The sequence below is a fragment of the Micromys minutus genome (assembly GCF_963924665.1).
Source record: "Micromys minutus genome assembly, chromosome: 9".
In the NCBI taxonomy this organism is placed as follows: domain Eukaryota; kingdom Metazoa; phylum Chordata; class Mammalia; order Rodentia; family Muridae; genus Micromys; species Micromys minutus.
Genome location: NC_137978.1, coordinates 49,120,672 through 49,145,352, shown reverse-complemented (window position 1 = coordinate 49,145,352; position 24,681 = coordinate 49,120,672). Strand labels below are relative to the sequence as shown.

The following is a 24,681-nucleotide window of genomic DNA, read 5'->3' as shown; positions in this document are numbered from 1 at the left end:
AACTTTAATTAATCTCAGAGGCCGATGGCCTCACAAGGCTGAAGATGACGGCTCCATTTATGTGGTGCGGAGGAACGCGGCAGACATTCTTGCCAGCAATAAAAGCCACATGGCTTTGCAGCGTCGCCCTTGGAAAAGAAAAAAAAATGCAGCCCTCTGCGGAAAGAAAGCAGCTGTATACTGTATGCATGGCGTGAGATAAAAACAGGCGTTCCGAGGTAGAGAACAGTCGGGTCTTTATGCTTCCTCCATGGCCACCGACAGTGGCAGGGCCCAGCGGTCACCCTCTTAGCCACAGGCAGCTCAGGGAACAGGGTTGGCCCCAGTGTAAGGCCTTTAGCTGCGAGGGAAAAGAGCCTCAGCCCTTCCACCTGGGCTGGGTCTCAGCTCCCTGGCTGCCTCTGAGGTAGTGCCAGCACCCAAGGGTGTGACCTGTACCATGTCGTAGGGCCCTTACTCCTCGGAAGGGAATGCATTGTGTTGAACGCATGCTCTGTCACCGCAACTTTGAAAGTTTTAGTATGTTTTTAAACAAGGATACGTATTATATTTTTCATGGGGTCCCCCAGATTGTATGGCCACATTCCTGGCTACAGAGCTCTCATGGGCCAGGTACCTACCCCTTGCTGTGACTCGGCCTGTCGGGTGGAAGGGCGTTGTTCCTGTTGCTTATAGTAGCTTAGGTGAACTTCAAAACTACTTGTGGAATGAACAGAAGCTCACGGGCATCATATGCCAAAGAAGTCACGATTTGAACTCAGGTCTCTCAGACTCAAAAGTGAGGAGTGTGTGTGTGTGTGTGTGTGTGTGTATGCTTGTGCCTGTGTGTGTTTGTGTATATTTCTTTGTGTATAGGCATGCAGAGGCTCAAGGTTGACGCCAGGAAACCTTCCTTGTTTACTCTCCACCTTACTCACAGAGGCAGGGTCTCTCCACGGAAGCCAGAGCTCACCATACAGTTTGTCTGGCTGGCTAGTTTGCTTCGAGTACCTTCTGTCTCCGACTGCGGGCTGTCACTCTTACCTGGTGCCCCTAACCACTCTACCTTTTGCAGTGTTCCTCATTTGCTGGGCCAGGCGCGCATGCGCGCAGTCAGGCTCCCCCCCTTCTAATAGGAAGTACAACTGGGAAGAGCCTGGTTAGCGAGGACCCGGCCCGTGTCTGCTGGGCTGGGCTGGGGGTTAGATCTATAACTGTGTTCTTTATAAACCTCAGTGTGAGTCGTTGGCATGAGCCTGGGATGTAGAACAGAGTCAAAGGCCATCAGTGTTTTTCCTTCTCTGGGTCTTGGGCTCTCTTTCAGGGACACGGTGGCTTGTCTCCTACCTCATCCCTAAGAGACCTGGAATGTATCCACCTGCAGTAGAGGTGTTCATTTTTCCGTCCCATGGCTAGAGTCACTAAGAGATAGGAAAGACTGTGGAATTGCCCAGGTCACACAAGGTGCTGCTGACAAGACCCTGGCTCTGGAACTGACTGACTCGGAGCAGTTTTCATCCCATGTCCACAGTCACGCTGGTCTGTCAGGAACCCCAAGTGCCAATCGTGGAAGTCACAGCCACAGTACCTGACAGGCGTTAAGGATCCCAACTGTGGTCTGCATGGCCCCAGTTCCCTGGAGACTTCCTCTGAACTGTGCGGCCTTAGGTAAAGTCTCTGGGAAGAAAGCCTTGTGCCTCAGTGGCCTGCAGACTGTCGGGTTGTATAGGAGCGAGGAGACTGCCCTTCTTATGCTGTCCTGGAGGACATAGGGACAGGGGCTATCATGGGACCCAGGCCCCCACAGCTCTGCAGTGCCTTGACTTTGGATGTCCTATTTATGGAGTACTAAGAGTAAGTGACCCTGGCTCAGGAGGTTCATTAGAACAACATGCATGGATGAAGACATTTTTCTTTCCCATCATGCACTTCCAGGGCTCTGCTGCATGTCTTCATAATGGGAGAGTGAACAGTTTAGCAGGTGGAATGGGAGGAGACCCCAGCCCTGCACCTGAGCTTCCCACTACCCCCACAGTGACCCAGGGTGTAGAGCAGCCCACCTGCCTGGTTCAGAGAAAGGTGACTCATTGGTAACAAGACCCTCCAGGCACCTCCAGTCCTAGATGGCAGAACAGCCTGGGCTGGACACTGGGCTCCTGCTTAAATTGACAATTTCTTTTCTTCATCTTTGTCTCCCTCACCTGAAAGAGGGGAACATTCCTGTATTTAAAATGGGGTGTGAGGCTCTGGCACATGGGGGCTCAGAGACCACAGCTCCTATAGCAAATATCTCAGAGACAGGGGATTGCTAAACCTGTTGGTTAAGCCCTGTGACATCCCCAGGGACCTTCCTGTGGGGAAGACTACTGAAGCCATGTCACATGACAAACTGTGGACTTTGTTCTGGAGAAAGGCCACCCCAGGGAAGAATTCCTCTTTAGATGAACAGGTTCCTTTTATTTCTGTGTATTTGTTACATGTGTGTCAATTTGCATGTGCACATAGGTTTGTTTACATGTACATGTGTGTACATGCCTGTGGAGGTCAGAGGTTAATTACTTTCCACTTTAAAAAAAAAAGATAGAATCTCTCATTGGCCTGGAGCTTGCTATTGGTGCTAAATTGCTTGGCCAGGAAGTCTCAGGCATCCTCCTGTCTCTGCCTTCCCAACACTGAGACTGTAGATACCTGTTTTTTTTTAAAACACGGGTTCTGAGGGCTCGAACTCAAATCCTCATGTTTGCACGGTAAACACTTTACTGACTAAATTTTCTCCTCAGCCTTGACTGTCATAAATATCATCATCATCATCATCATCATCATCATCATCATCATCATCATCGTTATCAAGAGAGGGCCTCATATATCCCAAACTGGCCTTGAACCGACTGTGCTGCTGAGAAGAACTCCCAATCCTCCTGCATCTACCTCCTGGGTCCTGAGCTCTCAGGTGTGTACCGCCATGCCTGACTCACTTTCAGATCTCTGAAGCACCCTCTGTGGCAGTGACCCCAGGATGCTGAGGTGGGAACCTGAGACGGTGAGTGCTTGGCTCTACTCAAGGAGAGGATGCTGAGAGAGAGAGCAGAGCTAGCCGGATAATTCCTAAAGTCATCTCACGGCAGCAGGCTCACCCACAGGCATCTCCTGGTGTCCAGCAGGTGACCAGTGCCTACTGAGCATGCTCCCTGCGACCTCCACAAACCCCTCCAACAGCCCTCCCTTCACAGGTGACAGTGAGTTCAGCCTGGGAATTCAGCCTGGGAGGGTGGGGCTGGGATATGGAGAATCTCAATGGCTGTTGACTCCGTGCGCTATGCACCAACTCCACCCACCCACGGACCCTCCATCTTAACTATATACACTAGATATACATTTGCAGACTGCTTCGAGTACTTGTCTCAGTTTCCTCAGTTTCCTTAGGCTTCTCTCTCTCCCTGTCTCTTTCTCTGTCTCTGTCTCTGTCTCTCTCTCTCTCTCTCTCACTCTCTTTCTCTCTCTCTCTCTCTCTCTCTCTCTCACACACACACACACACACACACACGTTCTCACAGGAGGAAGTAGAGGTACAGGTGGTGACTTATAGCATCAAGTGTCAGAGCTGAATCTGCTCTCCAGAAGCAGGGCCGGTCTGTGGCCTTGGCTCCACAGTGGACCCCAGGGATGGAAGCCAGGAGGGGTGGATGGTAAGGCCGGGGAGGAGAAGCTGCTCAGCGGCTGGCTGTCCCTTCTCAGTGTGTCTACGGCCCTTGGGGAGGAAGCCGTGAGGATGTGAGCAGCTAACCCTGGGCTGGCGTGGGCTTATAAACCCTGCCCCACCATTGTGGCCACAGTCTCTGGTGCCCTTTGTCATTTGTTTCTGTCATTCCTGTCTCACTGGTGATAGGGTGACATGCTCAGAACTTTCGCATGCTTACGAATGTCCTCAGACCCAGAGTCTCTCCCCCAGACTATCTCAGAACCTCCATCAAAGCCTTAAGCGTACAGACCTGGTCGGTCCTCATCCCGACCTGGTCTCCAGGGCCCGGGCTAACAGTCCTGGACTCGGGAGCTGTGTGCTCCCGTTGGAGGACAGATAAAGGGACAAGGAGGTGACAAGATGGTACTAACTTCCACTTCCTATAACACTGGGCACACGTAGTGTGCCATGGGGGCTGGGATGTGGGATGGCAGCGCGTAGGGAAGACAGAAGACCTGCAAGGATAGTGCCTTGTGACCTAACCGAGACAGACGGTGAAGAGAGATGTGTCATGAGCCATGATTGGTGCTGAGGGGTGGCCACCAATGCCTTAGGGCAATCAGGAAGGGCCTCCTGGAAGAGGTGACTTGGGTTGAGCCCTGAGGGTTGGGGAAGATTTAAAGAGCCATGAGCTGGTAGCTAAGCTCACCGCAGGACACTAGCTTTTCCCCCCACAGGCTCCTGCCATCCTCTATCTGGCCATGGGTGCCTTCTGTCTTTTATCTAGTGCCCCCTGGGAACCAGGGGAGGATTCAGGCTCCTGGAAGTTGGGGAAACTGAGGCTGAAGAGGGGAAGGATTCGGGTGGCGCTGCCTGGGTACTACTTGTGGCCCGAGCCTGGTGGCTGCGGCTCCTGTGGGTCACCGGCTGCTGAGGCTGGGGGGATCTGGGCTGGTGCTGGGCACAGTCCCCAGCGGAAGGCGCCCGGCCCTGATTGGAACAAGGTGGCGACGCCCCGCCAGGCATCATTGATCTCGCCCGGTGTTCCAGCCGCGGGGCGGGGCCGGGCTGGGCGCTCTGCCGGCTTTCCCAGGTGTGGGGACACCCCGGGGAAATGGCTTTTCATGTGGTTGTGGCAAAGCCTTGCCACCCAGCATGTTGGGGAGGACAGGGAGTAGGGGGCACGCAGGCAGTGGGGAGGAGGGTCTGGAGGCTGGAGACCCACAGCCAGCCAGTGCCACACCCCGAGAGGGTCAGGAGACTGGGCAGAAGGGATGTCGGGGCTACTGAAAGGCTGTGGGACATTGTGTTCCCTTACTGTCCTTTTCTGCTGTGTGCTACATAGGTTTAGGACGCCTCCCCCGCCCCCAGATACTGCTGCTCCTGTGTTAAGGAATCTGCCTGAGCGGACTCCTTGTCTTGGTTCTGGGCTGCCGGTGTAGCTCAGTTGGTAGGGATGCCTTGCACCAGGAAGCCCGGAGTCCAAAGCTCAGCAGCTCCCAATAAACTAGGGATGGTGGTTCAAGCCTGTAATCTCGGCGGAGGCGGGGTTGGGGTAGTGGAGGATCAGATGTTCAAGGCCATTCTCAGCTACCCCAGACTTTCCCTCAAAATATACAAAAGAACCCAAGAGTCCCAGGACCAGGTTTTAGATGTGAGACTGACAGTTGGTCCACAGTGAACAGAGGGGTTTGGGCAGAATACCCCTGTGTTCAGCTCACCTTGCTGGAGACACAGGTCCACAGAGGGTGTGTTGAGGTGACAGGGCACTGAGCGATCACCTGGGAGTCTAAGGAAGGTTATGGCACTCTCCTGGTCTTAATGGGCAGGTTCCTTCTGGGACACACAAAGTTCTAACTAAAAATTGTATCACATCTGTGTGTGTGTGTGTGTGTGTGTGTGTGTGTGTGCGCGCGCGCGCGCATGCTCTGGCATGTGTGTGGAGGTCAGAGGACAGCTCAGCTTGTGGGAGTTGGTTCTCTCCTTTCACCATGTAGGACCCGGGGATCAAACTGAGGTCACCAATCTTGGCAGCGGTGGCCTTTACTCTCTAGCTATCCTGCCCACCCATCCTAGCTCTTTTTAAACCTCTAACTCAGATCCCTCATGCTTCATGGACTCCTGTCTGATCTGGGACTGGCTCTAAGAAGTCCGGCCCTTGCTGTCAGTAAATGCCGCTGATTTCCAGGTTCGATGGCTAGGAGGAGTATGGCCTTCTCTGAAATATGGTGTTCCTGTAAATACAATGTCACTGTGACAGACCCTGTAACGACAACAACGACAACCTGGGAAGTGATCACTCTCAGACTGGCTAGCATGGGGTTGTACTGGACACAGGGTTGGGGGTGTCACTGATTGCCTGTCCCCTTCTGACCTTGATGGGGTTCTGTGGGTCTTGCACCCTCCTATGCTCTGTCTTTGTCATCTACGCTGACCCTCCACCGCCCTAGTCCATCCACTGAGGTCTTCAACACGCCGGTCTCTTCTACTCCCTGCCTCAGGGTCTCTGCTGGCCTGCCTGCTCATCTGTCTGTCTGTCTGTCTGTCTGTCTGTACACGGCAATTAAACTCTGCCTGGTCCCTCCTCCTTATCTGAGCCCCCTTTGCTGGCAGAATCATAATGATGTCTATATCCTAATCCCAAGATCTGGGGATAAGTCAGTTTATAGAGCAAAGGGGGCTTAGCAGATGCCATGAAGGCTAACGGTTGGGGAGTAGCCTGGGCTACATAGGTGGGTGTGGAGGCAGCAATGAGAACAATCAGAGAGGCGTGTGGAACAGGCCAGAGAGCTGTAGGGACAGCAGGGGAACTGGCTTTGGGAGAAGACTGGACCCATCAGCTCTGGATGGGAAGTGACCGGAAGCCAGGGATGGGAGTAAGAGCAGGACCCAGAGGCTATGGCAGCCCTACAGCATCAGAACAAAGAGCAACTCCATCCTTGGCCCTCACTGGACTCCTGTTGGGATTTCTGGCCACACTGGGCTTGTGGTCACTTTGGAGAGTTGCAAGGATTGCCCTGGGTCCTGGCTCCTCTGCAGACATCAATGCCCTGCAGGAAGCTCTTGTTTCCTGGGGCCTGTGTTACTGGGAGACAAGAGCTTCGCTTTGGCTAGGGTCTTCCACACAGAGCAGATGGAAAAACTATGAACCTTCTGTCCCCAGTGCAGCGATGTTTCCTTTGTTTACCTGAAGTCAGGAAACCTGGGTGTCCTGTATTTTACACGGCTCCTCAGTCCCGCCTCCTCGTCTGAGGTAAACCCTGGTCACACACCCGGAGCCCAGCACATGCTTGCCTAAGGGGTGGGGCGAGTAGGTAGATGCTTTTGCGCTTAGCCTAGTGCAGTGACCACTCTGGCTTCCAGCCCCTGGCCAGGAAAATAAAAGCAAATCCTCTGTCTCTGGGAAACCAAGGCAAAGGATTGTTGCAAGTTTGAAACCAGCCTCCTCTCCATGGTGAATGGTAGGCCAGTCAGGGCTACGTGGCAAGACCCTGTCTCAGAAAACAAAACAAAAATCAAACCATCTCTACTCCGGGAGCTCTGAGCTCTCTATAATGGTTCATGAGTAATGGACTCTGTGATGTCATTAACCCATTTTCCAGAGGACAAAACCAAGGCCCAGGAGACTCAGCTATAGAGTGTTAGAGCTTGGAAATGCCAAGCACTCAGAAGAGCAGGCTGCTTCAGCCCTGTCTCCCTCTTCCCCTTCTTCTCATAGCCAAGTCTCTATTGGCTCAATGGGTTTTCATTTTATGACTACCGAACTCCTGCTCATACACCAAAGTCCCATCTTCATTTTCTCTTTTTGTGAAACTACCCCCAACACTCCCCTGGCTCCCTGTCCTGGTGTCCTATAAGGACTTGCTGGTGGCCCTTTCCTTTCCAGAACTCTGATGCCCTGAGGACAGATATGGGTCATTTCCAGCTCTCTAGAAAGGAGCAGGGACTTCTTGGAGCTTTTCAGAATAGGCAAATGAGTGGAGTCTGCCTTTCCCACTCTGGGCCTCGGTTTTAGAGTTCAGAGTCCACGAGGGGGAGAGAGAATCCTTCATTCACTCCCTTGTCTCTTAAAACAAAACACATATTTTTCTGGGTATGAAAATAATACCTATTCATTAAGGAAAAATTGGAAAATAATAGAATTATGAAGAAGAAAATTAAAACCACCCCAACTCTGCCACCCAGAGCCATGGCTGGCGTCTGCCCTTCAGATGCTGCTCTTCCTCTGGTGTAGCTCTTACTGTCTCCCTTCCCTCTCTTCCCCCCTCCCCTCCCCTTCCCCCACCTCTCCGAGCTCCTTTGCTTCTTTCTATAATGCTGAGAACACAGCGCACACTGTTTGAAATGACTCCACGACTCCACGTACTGTCAGAGTTCCTTGCATGGTGGCTGCAAGTGGAGGCTGCTGAGCTGGGGACCTCAGACTGGGCCACCATCGTGTTGCCTTAGGCCAACAGCTGTCTAGGGTGTCCCTGGATTTCCATCATAGTGAGGGACACCCCTTGGATGGAATCAGTTGCATCTCTGATCCCACCACCCTTAGGACAAATTCTGGGACAGAGAAGGCTGGACCAGAATTTGTGTCCTGGGCACTAGCTCTCCAGCTGTTTCTCAGGTGTCCCCTCAAAGTCCCTACTGGGCAAGAAGTTGGAGGTGCAGTCCGCTATCTTCCCAAGAAAAGCCTGTTCACACCCAAGGACTCCTGATTCCATCCAAGGATAAGAACACCCAACACCCATTTCCGGTGCTCCATCCACGGCATGGCAAAAGCCTACGTCCATCTCTGAGATGGTCAACCCTAAGTGGACAGTCATAGGTCACCCCAGGCTTAGGGTGCTGTGACCTCAGGCTAGACAATGCTCACGTTTTAATAGCCCACAAGCTGGCCAGGCACCAGATCTGGAGATCTGTGTTCTCGGAGGTGGGGGTGGTTGCCTCCTGTCCCATAGCAGAGAACACAGAAACACCATGGCTGGGCCTCACCCACAGAATTTGCTGAGGCCCATGTATAGCTGATTTTCCACCACAGGCTGCTGGTGCTGTCACAGAGAGCTGAGGGACCAGGGGCCTTGTGGACTGGGTAGCTGCTGCTGTGTGACACCTGCGGCTAGCCGTCAGTGACCACAGTCTTATCTTTGCTGGGAAGCGAAGAGGTAGTCAGATCCTGTCTGGTGTCCCCTTCTCCAGTGCCCTGGGAGTTTCTCCCTCCTCCCCTTGCACTGGTTCCGTCATGGAGCAGACTTGGGTGTAGACAACAGGGAGAACTTTCCACTGGCTGGTCCCTCTCTACAGTCAACCTGTGGACTCACAGGCCTCATCCCTGCTGTGCTGGGAGCTCCCCAGCTCCCCACCCCAAGACAAAGCATTCGCCATGCCCTGGTGACAGACAATTCTTTTTTAGGGTGCCTCACAGGAAGAAGAGGCCAGAAATGAGCTCTGGGGTTGCCCAGGACCCTGGAGACATTTCCTATTTGCATGTCTTTCCCCCCACCACCCCAAGAGACCTGTGGATTTCACCACACTCCTGAGAGGTTTTCTAGCATAGGGGACTGTAGTGGCCAGAAGGTCCCTGGTGTCCCCGTGTGACTGCTAAAGAGCTCAAAGCTCAGTAGGGTGTCACCAGCTTCTATGTAGACCCTCCCCACCCCCAGCCCAACCCATCACATCTGTGTTTAGACAGGAGCTGGGGCAGGTGGCTGGGGTCTCTAAGAGTGCGAGAGGTTTTCTGGTAAGAGAAACATCTTCAGTACTGCTCCCCCACACTACCCTGCCCTCCATAGCTTCTCCATAGCCTCTCTGGGATTCCTAGGTGGGCAGGCCTACTGGGGCAGGCCTGCTGAAGTGACTGTGCCTGTATAAGGGTTGTGCATACACACCACACAGTAAGTGGGTGCAGGGCCCAAAGCCCAAGGCCCAGGACTCAGCATGTAGGGTCCGAGGTAGCTATGGGGTCAAATACTGGCTGCTGTATTGATCTGGTACAAGACAGGGCACAGATGGGAAGGGTTATTTTTGGGGGGAGGGACAGTTCCACAGAAGATAGGACTGTACCTTGGGACTGTGTAGAAGACAGAAGGGCCACCAGCCCTGCGCTGTCAGGGCCTGGGGCAGCTGGATCTGGGGGATGCTTGCTGGGGGAATTGCCTTGGTTGGCCTCTCTTATTTATTGTCTGTTTAAACAATGGGGTTAATAAAGGGCGTTAATTGAGCTGCCATCCTTACCCACCCTGGGACGCAAATCACCAGACTGCCGTGAGAGAAAGGGGGTGGGGAATACAGACAAATGACCCAAAATGTTAAAGCCGGAGATCTATCTCATCCCCTGAGAGAATGGTGTGTATGTGTTGGGGGAGGGGGTCCCAGGAACAGGGTTGGACTCTATAGTACAACAGTGGCAAAGTTAGTCCCTCGGCTCTGCATCCCTTGCAAGGCCCCTGAGGAGCCCAGCCTGTCTCTGTTGCCCCTGGCAACGTTGAGATGGGTGTTGGTCTCCACGGGTACAGCGATCAATATTGAGTCAAAGATGGTGGGGCACAGCCCCCTGGCTGTGGTTGCCAGAGCTAGGATGAAACTAGGGACCCGGTGTTGGTGACCATGAGTGTGAATCTACCCCCAGCCCTCGGCTGAACGGCAGCCGGGCCTCTGGCAGAACTGCTCTCAGACGCTGCTCTGTGTGGGCTGTGCTGAGAAAGACGCACATCTCCGGCGTGAAACCCCGGATGCTGCAAACCAGGCCCCAGTCACGATCCTAGCTTGGTTCCTTGTCCAGGTGCCACAGGTCAAAGTCAAGGGCAAAGGCTTTAATCACCAGCCCATTGCCCACACAGGCAGGGCAGAAAGGGTGGCACCTCCAGGTGCCCTCAGGCCTGGACAGGTTATGAAGGCCACAGGGCCTCACTGAACTCGGGCTGTCCATGGCTGGTCTGCAGAGTTGGCTCAGGGTACCGACCAGAGTCCCATGTCCCCACATCCTTCTGCTCCTCTCCTCCCGCAGCCCCTGCCTGCCTGAACCCTAGGCAGGGGGCTGGTGTGGACCTGGGGTTGTATGGGGGTCTGAAAGATTCTGCAGGCCCTCAGGTAACTCACTCTGGTTAAAAGCTCTCTCTCTGTGCCTCAGTTTCCCACTTCTGTCTACCACCTTCTGAGAGTTCACAGCCAAGTTCCACAGCCTCCTTCTCTGGGCCCCACTCCCCAACCCCCATGTCATCCCTACATGCTTCTTCCTCTCTAGAGATATTTGGAATCATGTGACCAGTGCTCATGGGAGCCAAAGAGTGTTCCTTCATTTAGGGAAATCCAGATTTCTGAGTAGCTGGCCTGTTGTGGCAAAGTGTAAACGCTCCCAGGCTGGCTTGAACCCAGACTGGGTGGTCTTGGGTGGGTGGGTGGAACAATTTCTTTGGGCCTCAGCGTCTTCATTTATGAAGTGGGTTTCTTACTAGCATCTCCTAATAGGGATCATTGAACAAGGCATGGAAATCACTCAGTGCCTGAATCCTGGGACTATTAAAAAGTTGAGCCATCGTTGTCCATATTTTCTAGAGAGTCAATTTGCAGCTGTCCTGGCAGGAATGAAGGTGCTCTAAAGAGACCCCAATGTCCCCTTCAGAAACAATGGGTTCCAAGGAGCTGGATTGTCCCCAGGAGTCTCAAGCTGAGGGAAGGAAAAGGCTGAAGCCTGGGGCCAGACCAAAGAGGAATTTGTCCTCTAGAAACAGGTTTTCACAGACTGAGGACAAAACTTTCCAGAGAGACAGGAAGGCAGATGGTGATGGACAGGAGATGGGCGGGACCACACCTTGACCTGACTTAGCCACGCCTCTCTTGCTCTCTAAACTGAAACCTCCTGTCAGGACCTGAAGATGGACGTTGGTTCTTTGTTCTCCTTCTTAATGTGACCTCACTAAGCAAGTCTCTCTATTTCTATCACTCTTCACTTTGACTGGTCTATTGAGGGTGTGTGGCCGAGCCTGGCTTGAGCCTCTCGTGTTAGAGCCACCAGCACCAGCAACCAGGCTTTGACCCTGAGCAACTTCAGAACCACAGTGTGGATTTCTGAACCTGGCTTTTGTACTTTCTCCCCTACCATGCTTCCTGCTGTTCCTGGCTGCTGCTGGTGGCAGGTGGAGGAGACTGCAGCTTTCCCTGAAACAGCCTATCCCACCGCTGGCTAGGGTGAACCTTCTGAAGTCCGCGCTTGCTAGCATACCAAAGTCTCTGGGAAGTCCTGCAACACAACCCTGGGAGACAGAGCATCCTCCCGTCTTTCAAACTCTGAGCCCTCTGTCGCTATGTACAGAACCCGATACCTGTGCTGAGCACACACAGGGACACCCCACTTTCATTCCTGGTCTCTAGGAAACAAGACAGGAGTTAGAGCTTCGAGGCACAGCATCTCATGATGAGGGAAGAGTGGTCCCCACTAACAAACATTATTCATGGTCCTCCCATCCCTCCTCTATGGTCTGACTCTGCCCCACACCAGCCAGTGCTCCCCCCCACCAAGAGGCACTTTTGAACATCCTAGGTGTCTTTTTTCCCCCTCCCTACAATATCTAATGCAGTGAAAAGAACCATCAGGAGCTGTCTTCCACACCGTAAACGCATTGTGCACAAGACCTCCCATGGTCTGAGAGAGCATCAGGAAGCGGTTGGGCATGCTTTTAGAAGAACAGTTAGAAGGAAATTAATGGCAGGCTGGACAGATGCCTCCGTGGATAAGAACACGTGCTGCTCTTCCAGAGGACCACGTTCTGTTCCCAGCACCTATGCCAGGCAGCTCACAGCGGTCCGTCTATAACTCCAGCTCCTGGGGATCTGAACGCCTGGCCTCCAGGAGCTCCTGCACCGACACTTGCACAAACCTGTGCACACATTCACACACAGACTCACACACTTGTGCATATTCTCAGAGACTCGAGCATCTACACATAATTAAGATAAATAATAAAAGTAAACTTTCAAAATAAAGCTAACAACCTGGCCTCATGACACAGGTACTCAGGAGGCTGAGGATAAAGGACCAAAAATTCAAGGCCAGCCTGGGCTATATATACAGAAGGATTCACAAGGCCAGCCTGGGTTATATACACATAAAGACTGAGTTTATAAGGCCAGCCTGGGCTCTACCTACATACAGACTCAGTTTACAAGGTCAGCCTTAGCAACTTAATAAGATCTTGTTTTAAAATAAAAAGCAAAAATGAGACGGTTCTGCCCAGCATGTGAGGCCCTGGGTTCAATCCTCAGTACCACAACAACAAACATACAAATGAATGAGTGAATGAATGTTAAACATCCAGTGTGTTCGTCACACCAGGCTGCATATGGAGTGCTCAGTGTTTGTATGCAGCAGTGGTCATGAGTGAGGTGAGTAGCCACAGAACATCTTCACCATCATGACCCGAGACAGGATTCTTCTGGCCCATAGGCACGGTGACTGTGAAGTTTTCCTAAGGTTCTGGAGTACTCTCCATGTGGCCTTACATACGGTGGAAAGCCACCCCATGGAGCATTCTGGAAGGAAACACGCCAAATGATGATGCTTCTGTTCTAGGGGCGGGGCCCGCGGCTTGGTTTTTAACTCTGTGGGTTTCGTAGGTATTTTGTGACCAGAAGTGAATGCTATTGTCTCGGCTGGCTGGACTGTTTGTCCAAATACTGTCACTTGCCCTGAAATCTGTGGTGCTTGCTCTCATCACAGTCTCATATGCATGTGTGTGTGTGTGTGTGTGTGTGTGTGTGCGCGCGCGTGTGTGTGTGTGTGTGTGTGTGTGTGCGTGTGTGTGTGTGTTTGTGTGTGTGTGTGCATGTGTGTGCGTGCGTGCGTGTGTGCGTGTGTGTGTGTGTGCGTGTGTGTGTGTGTGTGTGTTTGTGTGTGTGTGTGTGTGTTTGTGTGTGTGTGTGTGTGTGTGTGTGTGTGAGAGAGAGAGAGAGAGAGAGAGAGAGAGAGAGAGAGAGAGAGAGAATGTGTGTGTATAGAGGACAACCTTGGGGGTTAGCCCTCAACCATGTAGTTTGACACAGGTGTCTTGTTCTGCTGTGTGGGCCAGGCTAAGTGGTTTGTGAGTCCCAGGATTTCTTCTCTCTGCCTCTCAGCTGTAGAGGCTTTGGCCTTACAGATGTGCACAAGCGTGCTTGGCTTTATGTGGGTTCTGGGGATCCAAACTCGGATTCTGATGCTTCTGTAGCAAGTACTCGGTTATTGGGCCATCTCTACACCTCTATCCTAAAAAACTTAAAGAATTCTAAAAGTGTGTCCCGCATCTTCACATCCCTGACTTCCTGTCCCTGGGGTGTCCCTGAGCTAGGTCTCATTGTAACTGGTTGGAGTTTCTGCCCTTGTCCTGGACAGACCACCGACTTGGCCATTCCCGGCACGATCTACGTGTCTGAGAAGCAGTGTGCTTTGGCTATCTGGCTGTGTGTCTAGAGAGGGATAAAAATAGGGGTGCAAGTGGCTTGGGAGCCCTGTGGTCTCACCACCCTTTTGCACACACACATAGGAACGTATCTTCACGTGCACATCTGCACAGACCTATTTCAGGGAGCTGCCTGTGTGTCACGGGATGTGGGGTAGCCACCACGGCCCAGCCTGCGCTCTGCCCGGACTCCGCCTGCCTTGAAGCCATGCCCGACTCTCAAGGCCTGCTGTCTCCTTCCTTGCTCCTCTCTGTGTCTTCTCCACAGGGCACATCTTCAGGAACCCTTTCATGTGACTCTTTCGTTCTGTTTACTCCGAATGTCCCTCTTTACCCTCCCCGATCTGCCTATTGTGGATCTGGTTCAGACTCCACCTTCCTCAGGAACATTCTGGAAGTCTCTGAATAAGGCTGGGAACATCCGGGGGGAGTTCTATGGTGGTGGTGCATCTGGGCCATAAGGAAGAGGAGACATGGGCCAGGTAGGAGGTGGCTTTCATGTCACACAGACCTTGATATTTGCTAGGCACGAACCTCTTGTTAAGCCTCGGTTTGGCCAACCATGACATGGTGTGAATTCTCACAGAGGGTAAGTGGAAATGAAGACCTGACTCCCACAGAACCACCGTAGTGCCTGGCACACAGGAGGCGCTCAACAGGTGCAGCTCTTGCCTCCCTTACTCTTTCCTTTGGCTTTGCTGGGAGCAGGCCCCACCAACTCTCAAGATCTGGGTGCACATGGAACTCATTCATGATGTTCATTCTACTACAACATAGATTCAGCGTGCACATAAACATCTACAGAGGTCCCGGGAGGCTGAGTCGGGGTTGTCAGAGAACTAAGCGGGGCTGTAGCAGGCTCTCAGAGGTCCAGAAGTCCTTAACTGTGGGGGTTGGGAAAGGATTGCCTTCCTTCTGGGCCTCTTTTCTTCCATCTGTAACCCCCCTTCCCTCTCTCTCTCTCTTTGTGTGTGTGTGTGTGTGTGTGTGTGTGTGTGATAGCCCCAGGGTGATAAATACAGTTGCCTTCTGTGTTGACTCCTGCATGCTTACATGCAGTAGATCGGTGGTTCTCAGCCTGTGGGTGATGGATGACCCCTTTAGAGATTGCCTATCAGATATTTATATTATGATACACAACAGTAGCAGCATTAGAGTTGTGAAATAGTATCAAAATAATTTTATGGTTGGGGGGTGGCCGACAACATGAAGAGCCATATGAAATACCGTAGCTTCAGGAAGGTCAGGAACCACTGCAGTAGCTCCACCAGAGAGAGGGGTCAGTAGTACCCAGAAAAGAGGAAAAAGAGACAACGGGAAAAGCAGACTGCCTCTCCCAGGGAGCTGCAGGGCCCAGGCCTCAGATATAAGCACAGCTTATGCACAGGTCTACGGAGGCCAGTGGAGATCCTGCCTTCACTAAACCAACAGGCCTGAGCCACGGAGGGAAAGCAGAGAGGGAGCTGTGAGGAAAAGCACAGAGAGTGGGTTGTCTTCCATCCCTGGATCCTGGGAGGCCAAAGTTCCTTTTCTGCTCTCTTTCTTTGGAAATACAAAGCAGGTTTTTCTCCCCACGTCTCTAAGGAACATAGGCTCTATGTTAAGAACGTCCCATAGAGACTCTGGGCTCCCATGGCTCTGCACACTCCTGTGGCTGGAATTTTATTTCTTTTATTTTTTATTTTTTGCTTGAAGATGGCCTTGTGTGGTTTCCTTTCCTTTGCCGAAGGGACTTGGCTTCATGTAGAGAACAGGGCCAGGGGGACGTCAGGGCCAGGGGGACGTCAGGGTTTCCCCACCGGCCTCACTAACTCTGCTCCCCATGAGCACTTGCAGGCCTTGGCCATTCTTCCTAAGACACCCTGGATCCGGATAAATGCTACTTCCCAGCTGGTCCCCAAGGCCTCCAGGGCTGGGCAGACAGGGCCAGCACCGGAGTGAAACCTAGAGGAGATCCTCCGAGGGGCACTTCTTGGGCAGTAACCAGCACCCCTAGGTGAGGTGGGTTTGGGGCACTAAGGAAGCTCTCCTGTCCTCTTCCCCCTCCCTTCACCTTCCTCCCTTTCCTTCAGGGCCCTCCAACATCTGCTGCCTCTCACATTAGCCACGCCCTCTTCTCGGCAGATGTAAAGGGGCCAGATGTTGACCAACAGATGTTCAGGTGGGACACAAGAAAGAACCTCCACCAATTACAGTCCAGCGGCAGTGGTGACCTGGCAGGGGTCAAGGCTCCCGTGGACCCTCCTCTGAAAGGGGTCTGGGTGGGTGGCAACCTGACCGTGGCAACCTCGAAGACTGTAACTTATACACATCTCTCCTGTCCGCCCACACACAAGTCTGAGCCTTGTGCCAAAAATGCCTTTCCCAGACTTAAAAGAAAACCCCAAAGAGGAACCTAAACCTCTGAGCCGCCAGCACCCATAGGCTGGGAGAGTTCTGGCTTGGTGTTCAGAGAAAAACCAGCCAGCTGAGGGGAAGTGAAGAGGGCATGGAAACCCACATGGAACAGCAGTGCCTGCTCATCCCTCCCTCGGTCACCACCCCTCAGGTCCCCCCTCCCCAGCACACACCCCTCCCTCCCCGCTGCAGCAAGGGACACTGAACGTTACATCCACTCCCCGAAACTCTCTTTCGATGCTTCAAGAGGGAGGGGTGACGACAAGAGTCACCCCAATTCCTGGGAAAAGAGGCTCTTAAAAGGGGTGGCCTTGAGGATGAGGACAAAGGCACAACTCCTACCTTTGATCACCTCAGAGCCCTCCCCCCCATTTATTGAAAGAGGAAGAATACGGAATTGTAACGCTTTGTGGCAGTGACGAAGGACTTGGCTGTGTTGGGCTCTGTATGAATCACATCCTAACCTTAGACCATCCAAATAGCCTTCAGTGGGCTGTTAGTTTCTTTCATTTTACAGAGCAGAGAACAAGCACAGAGAGGCGAGACACTTCTCTCCAGGATGCACAGCGAAGAGCTGGACATGGCCAGGCTTGTGCAGTTAAATTGTGTGCTGTGTCCCCCCGAGGCTCCATGTACGGAGGGCCTTGCGGCTGTTCTCAGCTGCCTGCCCAGCTCTTCCCAGCACTGGAAAGGCGGGAGCCACACGCTAGAGAATGTGAGCAAAATGGAGGCCTCAGACAGGAGGCCAACCTGTGTGACATACATTCTTAGTCTGTGCCGTGCACGGGGCTTTGGGGCTGAACCACATTCCCAGCCCTGGGGTACAATTTCCTCTTTGAAATTCTTGTTAGTTCCTTTCTCCCGCTCTCTTTCTCTGTCTGTCTGTCTGTCTGTCTGTCTGCCTCTTCCAGTCTGTCTCTGTCTGTCTCTCTTTATCTGACTCTATCATTCTCCCTCTCTCCCCCTCTCCTTCCCCCCTTTTCTCTGTCTGTCTCTGTTTTTTTTCTTTCTCTCTCTTTTTTGTCTTAAATATCTCAGACTGACTTTGAACTTGCAGTTAAAGGGGAAAGATGACCTTAAATTCCCGTGTTAAGAATTACAGGCTCACTGGGTTTGATGCTGAGAATCAAACCCAGACCCCATACCCAGTAAGCAAGCATTCTACCACTCGAACCATACATATTCCCAGCCCCAGCCCTCTCTATACAACGGTTAAAACTGAAGTTCCAGGGGCCCAACAGATTACCATGCCCAAGTCACTTGCTGCCAAGTCGCTTCAAGTCATGATCCCTGACCTAAACGCAAGGTGGCCAGCAACTCCCCCAGGTGTCCAGATAAACCAAAACCCAAACCAAAACTGGTTCCCCTGGAGCTGAGCTGAACCTTTCACAAACCCAAGCCTCTCCTTGGAGCTCTGTTTCTTCACCTAAGAAATAAGGCGGGTGCTGTCTTCCACCCACTCCATCTTTCTCTGGAACGGTTTGTTACTGAGCTGCTGGTCTCAGTTCTTATCCTGACGTCTGAAGGCAAGACTCAGTTCATCCTGCCCCGTCTCTCCACTCCACCATGAGTAGCGCCCAGGGCCCTTCCCCAGGAGCTGCTGTTTCAAGGCCTGTGATGTGTCCCTGATGGGACTTCCAGGCTCTGAAGCCTTTCCTTCCCTTCTTTTCCTCCCTCCCTCCCTCCCTTCTCTGGAAATGACTCAAGAAGTCCTGATACTGGCTCTGGGAACCGAGGCTCAGAGCTACAAGGTCCTGGTCTGTTGCTGATGGTCTTAGAGAGACTCCTGGGAAGTGGGTGATGGAGGTGAAGCTGCGCTGGGAACAAAGCTCAGTAGTATCTCATAGAATGCCTAGGTCTCTAGGTTTAACACACACACACACACACACACACACACACACACACACGCACACACACAGGTCTTCCGACATGTACATCAAACAGTTAGACTAGAAGGGTAAGTAAACATCACCCAAGCAGCTATAGTTATGTGATTTTTTTTTTTGACAAAGATGCAACAAAAATGCACATTGTCATAAAGATGACACCTTCAACAGACAATGCTAGTAAGATTGGGTTCCCCCAGGATGGAGAACAAAGAGACTTACTCCCACCCTTCACAGGAAGAACTCCAAATGGGTCAAAGAAATTGGGGGGGTATTTATTTTTGCCTTATGTGTGAGGGTTTGCCTGCATGCATGTATGTACACCTCATGCATGCAGTGCCTGTGGAGGTCAGAAGAGGGCGCTAGACACCCTGGAACTGGAATTTTAGATAGCCGTGAGCCACTGTGTGCAGGCTGGGAATCAAACCTGTGCTGTCTGGAAGAGCAGCCAGTGCTCTTAACCTCTGGGCTATTTCCCCAGCCTTGGATCAAAGATCTTAATGTGAGACCTTAGACTCTGACTCTGTTGGGAGAAAAAGTAAGGATAACACTTCCAGATACAGGTTGCTTTCTGAGTGGAATTCTCGTTCAGACAATTAAAGCCAACAATTGACAGATGGGACCTTGTGGGATGAAAAGGCTCCATATAAGTAACAGCTTACAGACTGGTAGAGCTCTGCTTGCTCTGTACCTGACAAATTAGTATCTAGAATTTACAAACAGCAACAACAAAGTGAGCAGACAATTCTCAACAAAATGAAAATAGACAATAGATTTTTGAAAAACCAGTTTCCCCAGCGTAAGACAATCAAAACCACACTGTATACAACTCCCTCACCCCAACCCTGCCCACCAGTCAGAATGGCAGGCATCAAGAAAACTGAACAACATCAAATGCTGGCGAGGCAAAAGGGAGCCCGACTATTTTGCTGGTAGGAAGCTAATCTTGCCACAGTGTGAGCCAATTAGAGGGTTTTCAAGAAACTAGAAATAGCTGGGTAGGCATGGTGGCTCACACCTTTACTCCTGGGATTTTGGAGGCAGAGGTAGGTGGATGTCTTTAGTTTGAAGCCTGCCTTGTCTACATAGCAAGTTCCAGGCCAGCCGTGATGGTATAAGGAGACCCCGTCTCAAACAACAAACGAACAAGCAAGCAACCCTACAAATAGAATCTCCATACAATCCAGTTTTATTACTCCTGGGAGATCACTCAAAGGAATCCCAGAAAAACAATAGAGGACAAAGGGAAGTGTATGTGCACATGTGTGTGCATGTGTGTGTATATTATATATATATACTATATATACACACACATATATATTATATATGTAATAACATTTTCTTATTCTTAAAGAGGAACACAAACCCATCACATGCAGGAAAATGGAGCAGCCACAGACAATCACACTGAACAATTTAAGATAGCTTCAAAAATATAAGTAATATGCTTTCTCTCATTTGTGGGTCCTAGATTTTATATAGATACCTAAAGTCATTTATGTATATATGATAAAGTCATGTGTGTAAATATGATAAAGTCATGTGTGTATATATGATAAAGTCATGTGTATATATGATAAAGTCACGTGTGTATATATGATAAAGTCATGTGTGTAAATATGATGAAGTCATGTGTGTAAATATGATAAAATCATGTGTGTAAATATGATAAAGTCATGTGTGTATATATGATAAAGTCATGTGTGTAAATATGATAAAGTCACGTGTGTATATATGACAAAAAAGTAGAAGTGAAGCTGCCTGGGGACCAGAGGACCAAATGGAGGGGGAGGGGCAAACAGAGAGAGGGAGGGGGATGCGGAGGAAAATGCTCCAAATATAATATATGCATCTATTGAGTCTTTTAAAAATTAATTAATTTAAGAAACTTTTACATTTAAAAAAATTTTAAAAAGAGAGCCTACCAATGGCAGGTTCCTAGGAGTTGGGGTTAAGAGCCAGCGCTCTGGATACCCTACTGAACCCCAAGTTCAGGGTTGTCTCCTTGCCTCTCAGAAGACCAGGTCTGCCAGATGCTAGACTTTCTCTCCAGTCATTACTCTCTTCTTGTCTCAGAGTATTCTGGAAGGTCATGTTTTCAGGTCCCTCCCCTTCAGGTAACCAGGCAAGCCTCAGCTTTGATGTGGCCACCTCAAGGCCCTGCCATCAATGGGTCCACTATCTGACCTGCAGGGCCGCCAGGGGCCGCCGGTTGGCCGTAGTGGGTGCGGATGAGGCCTGGACACACAGTCCCACTGTGTGGGGCCAGCTCACACACACCCAGACCCTGTGGGCAGTGAGGGGCTACTAGCAACTTCTTTCCAGCCTGGGGGTGTGGTGAGGCAGACAGGGTGGTTTGAGGAGATGGTTTGTAGGGAGGCCTCAGGAGCCGCCATCAAAGAGGCCTGGTAGACACGGCGCCATGGTGGGTGGGGAAAGACTGGCGGTCACTCATCTCCGGAGAAGCTCAGTGGAGGAGAAAGCCATGGGGTCAAATGCTCAGGGTGAGCATCCACCAGGCTATCACTGAGGGATTCCTTGGGTTTAAAGATATTGGGTGCTAAATCCCTCCAAATCTTGTTGCTACTAGTTACAGGCTAAAGCTTCAGAAAGGACATAGGCCGCTGTCCTGCTTCCTTCCTATCCGGTGCCATCCAAGTCAGGCAACCGAGGCTAGACATGACCCGGCCCATTTTGTCAGCACCTGGCATGCCCTTGCCTGAGAGTCCAGCTCCCATTTCTTCCTGATGTCTAGAGGGTAGGGTCTGAGCTGCCCGTAGACCCCAGCCTCTGAGCAGGGCCCTATGCTCATCTGGTTTTGCCCATAGCCCCAGAAGATTAGTGATGCCACCATCTCCTGCAGAAGGGGAAATGGAGGCACGGGGTGGTGAAGGGACCTCCCTATGTGAGCTAGGAGACACAGCGTATAGACTTCAGTTAGCAAGTCCAACTCCAGCCTAAGCTTAGCAAGCCTCTGAGGAACCGCAGAATTGGCAAGCCAAAGCTATCTCTGTACAGGGTGCCCCCAAATGCAAGTAGTACTACCTACTTCCTCAGATGCCAACCTCCACCCCAAAGTCCTCTCTGGACGTCTGTGTGTTTAGGAGAGAGACTTTGCCTGTGAATGAGCAATGCCAAGTCCCCGTAGCTTGGAGGTTCCTTAATGCCAAGAAGAGCCTCCAGTTGCTGGCCCTCAAAAGAGCCTAAGATGGCTGTTTAGACCCTCTATTCTCTCCTTGGCCTCTGTTGCAGGGTGGAGTTCTTTCCTCCGAGGAAAAGCATAGGGTATCCTGGGCTCAGTGAAGGATCCGATTCGAGAGCAGGATTGAGAAAGCATGAAGTGGGGGCTGGATAGCTTCTGGAAGGTTCCATGCAAGACCTGCCTGACTGTGAGAAGGACCCCCTGTTGCTTCCAGAGGCCCCATTTGTCAGCGAGCATTGACGCTCAGAGTAGGGGAAGGCATGGAGAGACGGGTGTCAGAGAAACGAAGTTATTCTCTTCTGGTCTGGGGGACTCAGGTTCCCTGACAGTGCTGGGCACCCACCCTGGGTGGGGACAGGGACACACAGGGGTTGGAGTCAGCCTGTCCTCAGAACACCAACTCTAACTCACATGTTCTCTTGTACCATAAAAGAATGGCACTCGGAGACATCAAGTGCCTTGCTTGGAGTCACACAACACATGGGCTCTGGTGGCCCACAGAGGACCAGGCCTTCTGCCAGCACTGCCCAAGTCCACTTGGGTGAATTTCCAGACCCCAACCCAACACAATCTGATTCCACAGTCTGAGACCAGGAGGCAGGGCAGGGGAAGTGGAGAGCCTGTGGAGAGCTGAGACAGGGGGCTCCCTATCACAACACACCCAAGGTAGAGGATCCTGCGAGCCAGTGTGTGTGAACACAGTGGTGCTGGGGTTCATGAGCTGGGCAGAAAGGCAGGGGGGTCCATGACCCCATTTGGAAACAATGACAATTTCCCCTCTGTTAGCAACCTTGAGACATTTAGCATCTTTTTTTTCCACCATGACGGTGTCACTAAGGAAAACCACAGGTTGTGTTCGGTCTTAGGAGGGTCACAGCAGATGACCCTTTATATCCATCCTCAGCATCCCCCCACCCCAAGTTACACTAGATTTTCCATCTATAGGGAGGGCCACTGTCACTCAAGTGTCTCCAGAGAGGCCAGAGGTCACACTTCACAAACTGGCCTTAATATGTTGGAAATTTAAGTTAATGCCCTCCAAAATCCTTTTGAATAGACTTTGTCTTTAAGAGTGTGATTCGGGGAGTTGCGGATTTCCTGAGCATCCAGGGTGGTGTGTGATGTGTGGGGGTCCTGAGGCTGGAGATGTATGGTTCTGAATTCGAGAGCTGAGCAAGGAGAGAGCTAAGAGACATGGGCAGGATATGTCTTTGGGATCTCTAGGCTGCCCAGTGACTAGAGCCTCCCAGGTACCTCCACCTCCTGACTGGGGACCAGCCACTCTGCCAAGTGACCTCTTTCTTCTTGGGACAGAGCTGCTATGGTCCCTTCTTTGCCCTCTTGCCTACAACCTCCAGAAGTTTGTGACAGGACCCCCTTCTAAGGCAGTCGGCACTAGCCCTGTCTTCTAAGGTCCCTTTGTTTTCAGTTCAACTTCTCTATCTTGCTCACGGAGAGCAAATGGTTTTTTATAAACTCTATCTTCTTGCCGAACAATTGCCTTTAACTAGTCACTGAAGGCTACAAAGGTATGTACAAAGAACAACAGCTCTGACTGGAAGTTACAGGACCCAGGGGCAACCATTTAGCACCAGACACAGCCACGTTTGGAGCATCCCTTCTCTCGTGGCGCAATCACAATCTAAGCGCATAACCTGCCCCAAGCCTCCCAGGTCATTAGGGAAGAGATGGATGACGGATGCACCTTATTCTTAGATAAGTTACTGCCACACAGACCTGAACACTGCCATGGTCACAACTGGCCTCGGCAGACCTTGATGTCTTATCTGGTCACTTCAACCACAACAACAACAAAAAAGCACTGTCTTCCAACCCTGGAGTTCTAGAATATTCTCCATAGGAGCTAGTCCCCGGTATCAGGGGTCTGGTATCAGGTCATTTGTTGGCACAGCTGTGTGGCTGAAGCTTGGGGACTCAGGTAACAGCCCTGTGGGCTCCTATTAAGGAGTAGAAAAGGGGCTGAGGTATGAGAAGCTAGCGTATCTCAAAGGCCAGAGGCAAGGCAGGTCTCTCTAGGGTTCAGCCTACATCAGAGACTCCACATCAGACATCTTGTCCCCATCCTGACTGGGGGACATATCCCAGAATTCCGGTTCCTTCCGGAATAATAGAGACAAAATAGAGACAAAAGCCACCCTTACACACACACACACACCTTCCTCTGTGGCCAATATTTCAGACTTTTCAGGGACATGGTCTCCCACAGTATCTGCCAGTGTGGAGCAGGTTCTCATAGAGACCCATGGGTCCTTTCTCCACCCTTTGTCCCTACTGTCCTGGGAGTGCACAGTGAATGCTAGGGGTGCCCCTGAAGGTCTTTAGGACAGGACGCAGCCCTGGCCTTGCTTGCCTCCCATGGGCTGCCCAGTTACATCTGACCTCTGTCTGAGCCCTGGTCTAGGAAGATTATCTCCGGTGCCCAGTGGGGGAGGCAGGAACCGAGGGCCACACTCTTGCCTTGCTTTCTCCATCCCGGAACCTTCTGAGGTCTAATAGGTGGCCGCTGCCACTGTAGTGGCAGTGGCCACTGTCACACGCTCAACCAGCCGAGAATCAAAGTCACACCGCGCTGCTCATACCGGGAGACCACGGAGGCCACCTCTCCCCATGTAAGTTCTCAGAGGCTAGCCATTGAGGTGGCTGGAACAGTGGATTAGAGGGTCATGTTCTGAGAGAGCCAAGCAGAGCCCCGCCATTAACACTCACCTCGTATGAAGGTTGGTGTATAGTTGGGGAAGGAGTCGAAGATGCTGTTGGAGGCCATATCCCACGCTGACAGAGGCAAGGACTCGGCCTCAGGGGGTTGGGTTCCGACCCACTTGGTTGGCTGCTGTTTTGTTCTATATTTTTTTCAAGCTGCTTTTGAAAATAAAAAAGGGGAGGTGTTGCTTTTTTTTTTAAGTTTGGTTTCTTTTTTCTTTTTTTTTCTTCCCCTGCTGCTACAAAAAAGGGGGAAAAAAGAGGAAAAAGAAAAAAAGAGAAAAAAAAAAAAAAAAAAAAGAAAAAAAAAAAAAAAAACCCAGGGAAAGAACGCGAGAGTATCTGTGGACGAGAGAGAAGAAAATCTCCAAGGAAAGAAAGTTTCGGTTTGTACCC

At 51.5% G+C, this 24,681-nt stretch overlaps 1 protein-coding gene across 1 annotated transcript in view; it reads right to left on the bottom strand.

Moving 5' to 3' along the window:
• The window catches only part of RUNX3 (RUNX family transcription factor 3), a gene marked incomplete at both ends in the record, with an annotated part of 51,497 nt that extends 27,148 nt beyond the window's left edge, over positions 1-24,349 (bottom strand). Inside the window, one exon of the mRNA XM_080921813.1 lies at positions 24,292-24,349. Within this exon, the coding sequence (XP_080777939.1) occupies positions 24,292-24,349 (58 nt within the window). The remainder of the gene's footprint in view (positions 1-24,291) is intronic.
• Between the last annotated feature and the right edge of the window lie 332 nt (positions 24,350-24,681).